The 5,879-nt window shown below is 36.3% G+C and overlaps 1 protein-coding gene across 1 annotated transcript; it reads right to left on the bottom strand.

Annotated features, from left to right (window-relative positions):
- Positions 1-3,312: 3,312 nt before the first annotated feature.
- mrps21 (mitochondrial ribosomal protein S21) lies at positions 3,313-4,564 on the bottom strand. The gene is made up of 2 exons (XM_033975089.2): positions 4,447-4,564; positions 3,313-3,640 (listed from the first exon to the last, which is right to left on the bottom strand). Exons 1-2 carry the CDS (start codon positions 4,527-4,529, stop codon positions 3,460-3,462), a joined length of 264 nt encoding a protein of 87 aa, XP_033830980.1. The 5' UTR covers positions 4,530-4,564; the 3' UTR covers positions 3,313-3,459.
- Between the last annotated feature and the right edge of the window lie 1,315 nt (positions 4,565-5,879).

Here is a 5,879-nt window from a genome sequence, read left to right as displayed (position 1 = left end):
CCGCATGGAAAAGCAAACTGGGACAACACGTGCTGGACGACGCAGCGCTGTGATTGGCTGGAACGGAGCGTAAAGGCTTCTGATTGGCTGGGAGATTGACCCAATGGTTTACCTCCTGCGCCCTGTTTGGTTAGATTTGTCTTTCTGCGCTGTCGTCGGACGCACGCATGGGTGTATCAGGCTGGGACACACGTGGGACTGGTGAGGTTGTGATAAAAAAAAAAAAAGAAAACGAGTCGAGCCTCATTTTGCCTTTTCATGCATGTCATAAGATTGGTTTACATAAAGCAGGTGAGCGAGGCTGCACGTGTTTAGATGCTATACAATATTATTACGTTTTTATAATTATAAAAAGATAATGCAAGTCAAGTGGTATTTCAGTTAGGCATACAGGCCTGGTTGTATTATTTACCTAACAGTATTATAAAATCACAAATAAGCATTTAACCATTATGTGGCTTTGTATCTGCACCGTTAAAGATGCACTATGTATTTTTTTCTGGTGGGGGCTGCTTTGTCTCCACCTTACGAAGATATTAATACTTTGCTGGAATGTTCCACACTATGGCATTAGCCTTATCTCTCTTCCATTGATTGCATGCATTTTTCTTGCTAAAATGTACCTTGAAAACCATGCATTCTTACTCACCTGGGTCGCCTTTCCACAGAAATTACCTGTAACTTGGCCTGGTGGCTTTACCTGCTTGTCTCCAAGTTAATTAAATAAACGCCATACTGTGGCGCATTCCAGTCAAAGCAATAACATCTCCAGGGAAACAAGCTGGAGGCAGACAGATCCTCCACCAAAGAAGTTACAGTGCACTTTAGTGCACCTTTAATAATGCAGAAAATGCAAGTTTGAAATTGTTGCATAATGTGATGTTATGGAAAATTCTGATGTTGTTTTAGCCATATTGCAACCACATAAATATTTATTTCATGGCTATATTTTTTCATTTGCGTTAGTGATGATAAAAATAGATTGCTTTTTCATCAGTTATGATTAATATATAATTACTTTTAAAACTTACTAATTAACTAATTAACCATAGTAATTTGCTGTAAAGTCACAGAATGTGATGACATGCATAATTATCATGTATCAGAGGCCTATTATTGACTGTACCCTGGGCTTACCTTACATACTTACATAATAAGATTGGTGCATGTTTCCAAGTCTTCTGCATGCACGCTTGTCATTGGAGAGCTCATACTCTGTCCAGTAATGTGGTACAACAGACTAGGCATGTTTAGACAGGATGATTACAGAGAGGGAAAATTATATAAATAAAAAATTGAAACAAATTATCCAAATTCTAAAATAGGCTTTCACTTTCACTGTGAGATTTGTGTTCAACAGTTGTAATTAACTTCTGTTGATGCAACACAGATTTAAAAGCACCATTTGTTCATTGGTTGTTTGCCTGAGGTTTATATATTTTAAACAGTGGCATAACTGTTTTTTGTTGTCTATGTTACTGGTGGATTACCACTGAGCTATTTGAGTCTTTAAGCACAATCAACTGACACTGAAAGCCAGTCATTTTGGACCCGCTCAGTTACAGAATAAAGCACCATGCATCTTCATATTAAATCTATCATCTCGCTGTAAATTTATTTCAGAAAAGAGCAAAGGTAAGATGGATCTCTATAGTGGCAAGCATGCAGTGGTACCACGTTGATCTATTGAGCTGTAGTGCATGTAATCAAAGGTCCTCTATTACACAAAATTTACTCTTGTGAGCTCTAAGTCATGTTATAATGTTGTTACCTCATCAACAATATATCTGAAGTTGTGTTTTGTTTCATTCACATGTTTGCGTAACCCTGAATTATTAGTCTGTCTACATCTCCAAAGCTCAAAATGCTCTGGTCCACCTTGTAATGTCAAGAACTGGTAGTTTTCAAGTTAACAGCTACCTTTCATCTTTAGTTCAGTAGAGATTAGCAATTCCAGGACTGAAATAATCCAAATGATTGTAGTGAAGGTGTATGGAGTGTAAAAACACAGTGGGCGACTTCCTGTATGACATGACATCACAAGGTGTGTTTTCTGTTCAAGAAGAACTCTGCCTAAATATGCAGGATTTGTGTGTTAAATATGTGTGAATCAAGCAAAACACAATACCAGGTATGTTTTTGATGAGGAAACAAAATTATAACATAAATTAGAAAATAGAGTAATAAAGGCCCTTTAAAATATGTTGGGGGTTTTTGTGTGTTCCAACTATCTAACTTTTTCTAGTTCCATGTGTTTGCAGTTCATTTAACAAACAAAGGAAATGTTGAACCTGACACATAATTCTGCTACAGATCTTACCACACCCAGTGTGTGTGCTGGCAAAAACACACTAAATATATACAGACTATTGCACACCTGCATTAAAATTGATTTTTCTCACTAATACTGTGCAGCCTGATGCCTAATTTTGCAATCAAATATCACAATATATTTCTTTGATTTTGAGAAATTTACTGTATTCTGAATACCACCAAATGAAATAGTAACTGTGCTCAAAATAATTTTTCTGAATATATATTTTCGGTACATGTATACTGCTGGATACTAGCCACATGACAACAGGTGCATAAAACTTTCAAAGTTTCAAAGTTTTCAAAAATTAGGATACTTTGTTTTCTAAATAAGTTAAAGTCCTCCAATAAGATATAGGTCACTGGTAGCACTCTCTGTCCTCATACTGCAGACAGGAGACCAAAACGACCTGATAACCTTCGCATCCAGTAAGTGGGCAGTAAATGTTTAACTTTGTCCCAAGTCCAGTTGCAAAGCTCAGTTATCACCATTACAAAACACATGGCTAGCATCATTCATGTCACAATTATTAAGCCAAGATGATTGAACAGGCAACTATAAATAAGAACAATTTCTAAATGAATTATGGCAACAATCTGATCAAACTTCACAGGAAAAAAAATAAAACCTCGTCACAACATTCTACAGGCCTGTATGTGCTTTTCTGAGGCAGACAAAACAACCAATGTTTATGTGCAGTTTTTGTGGCGTGCATGGATATAGTGGGGCAATGTACCTTAAACATAAACATTTGTGTGTTTGTGTGTGTGTTTTCTGTTTGACATTTTTTATAAAATACCTTATAACTGATACAGGACTACAGGCTCCCGCACAATCTAAGAACTACTTTAATTACACTCATCATGTTACTATTACTCTTGTCTGGATACAAGGATTTTTTTTTCCCAATTATCGCAACTGTAATTGGAAATGTACACCTTTAAGTTTGTTTAAGTAATTTATGTGATCCATTAAAGAAAAAACATGTAATAACTGTATTTAGCCAATCAATGTTTATATAACTGCACATACAGTATCATAACAATGTATTGACCATATTCCCCAGTTCACACTTCTTGCAGTTTCCTTCGCTTACTAATGTGTCTTTTCATAAAATGTTTCTTTCTTCAATATACTCCATATGATCAGCAGCCAAGCCAAGGGTCCTCTCTGTTTGTCCGGGAGATGAAGGCAATTTTCCGGGCCATTTCAGAGTGGTAGATTCTCCTGCAGTTCTCAAAGTTTTTCCGGATTCGTTCTCGACATGGCTTCTCGTAGTAACGCTTCCTCTTCACTGTGTCAATAATTCCATCTTGATTCAGGACCCTGAAGAAAACAACAATAATGTCCACTTGTTTACATGTATTTAACATGAGAGAATCCTTTAAGTTACATTTGGCATAAAGGATTCATTTGGCATTTTTATAAGAATTTTGACCTTATAAGAATATTGATCAACATATAAAACAACCCACTTCAAAAATACTATATCTAATAAATATTTGCACACCTAGTTAGGCATTTACATTATTCTGTCCATATTGCAATCTATTTTTATTCAAACATGCCTTTTATTATAGTTTGTATTTTACCATTTCTATTCTTTGTGTTACATTGCACATTATCACCAAAGCACTTTCTCAGTTTGATAATGACAATAAAAATGTCTGATTCTATTATGCAAAGATTTCTAACTTACTTCCCAGCATTTAAATAATTGTTTACTTTGAATGGTGCATTTAGTAACTATATAATGATAGTTTTGAAATTGGACAATGTCTAATGGTCTTCTGTGTAATATGATTGATGCTAGTATTTTATTTTTTAAGCATATCTTTTTTAACTTTGTGCATGCCCTTATTTGTATTTGTATTTATTCATTGTGTTTTATGTTGCACTTTATCACCGAAGTAAGTTCCTAGTTTGTGAACTGTGTTCACAAACGATGGCAATAAAAGTCTGATTCTGACAAAAATGCGAGAGAAACTGCTGCGTTCACGACCCAAACCATGAAGGACGCATGCGCAGTGTTATGACATTCACAGGACAGTACAGTGTTAGGCCTTAAAAATGCAATACACATTCAATAAACCAGTATAAAACATATTTGCCTATGACTCACAGTCTCTGACCTGGTTAAAGTCTTGTATGCAGCGTCCACATTCCCATCTTGGACCATCACTGTCCGAGCGATGAAGCGGAGATGTCTCGCCATGATGGACCTGGTGCTCACCAAAATGACGACCGTCTGGAAACAACGAAGAAGGAATGTTCCGCCACAAAGTGAAACTGGAAGTAAACGCTAGATGTCGCATTTTTTGCAAAAATACATAGGTAGTCAAATTGTAGATATTTCTGCACCACACATTAGCAGTCACATGGCTTTATTATGTCTTCAGTGCCAGGTAGGTTAATCCATAATGATCACTCATCTAACTAGGATAAAATAAGTCTATCTGTCAGTAGTGGAAATTGTAAAGTTGCAAAAAATGCAATATTGTCAACACAATTAGCTAACTAACTGTCTGGCTCTGCTCTGAAGATTAAACCTACACAAACAAAATACCAGTGGCTACTTACAATTTAATATGTAGAAATATGTTGTAGTTTACAGTAGTCTAAATTGTGTTCATTTCATTTGAGAAGAGTAAATATATCCCTAGGACAGGTGGACTTGAAAAGGTTAAAAAAAACCTACATTAACCTTATTCACAGTTGCTTGTCTACATTTTACAAATAGCTTTATATTGTTGTACTGACAAAGTAATTTTATCTTATGGCCTGAAGCACATTTGTGAAACAGGTGCGTTGGTGTCCAGTGGTCTTCTTTCATCAAATCTATTATGTACTTTTTCTGATCTTTGGTTGGGGTTGTAACAAGCATCTAACTGAGGTCAACTAGCGGTGAATCCCTGTATGCATCACACCACTAATTTGCATTTAAATGTGCATTTATTTGTTTCCTTTGTATAAAACTTAACCTGGAGAGTTTAATTCCCATGTTACAGTAACCCTATAGTTTACAGTATCTTCTTGTGTATGGTGCCAGAGGGAGGAATGCAGATAACATCATCACAGCTCCCTTTGTTTGGTGAATCCACTGCATCATGTTTCCAGGGCCATCTTCTCGGATCCAGGCCTGTTGATGTCTTGTTGGCACTGTTTACTGCAAATACAGACAGAAGGTAAGAAGAAGCAGAGAGGTAAGTAAATCGAAGCCAGTGTTATTCAACGTTTAGATTGCGTTTGTAGAATTATATTTTATAGCCTGTATGTTTCACAGTTTTGCTTGTCTCCATGGAGATCTTCTTGCTTTGATAGAATGTTCTACAGTAGCATGAACCTCAACTACATAGAAACAAGCAGGTGGCGCCACCAGGCCAAGTTACATGTCAGATCTGTATGAGGTAATCCTGCTCAAAGTGAAGAATGTATGTTTTGCAGCAATTAAATAATCATAATAAATACCATGCTGTGGAGCATCCCAGGTAAAGCAATACCATCTCCATGGAAACAAGGTGGCAAACCCATCGTCAGAAATGTTACACAGTTACACTTGTACAGT

The sequence above is a fragment of the Periophthalmus magnuspinnatus genome, chromosome 11 (assembly GCF_009829125.3).
Source record: "Periophthalmus magnuspinnatus isolate fPerMag1 chromosome 11, fPerMag1.2.pri, whole genome shotgun sequence".
In the NCBI taxonomy this organism is placed as follows: Eukaryota; Metazoa; Chordata; class Actinopteri; order Gobiiformes; family Gobiidae; genus Periophthalmus; species Periophthalmus magnuspinnatus.
This window is presented reverse-complemented; position numbering and strand designations above follow the sequence as displayed.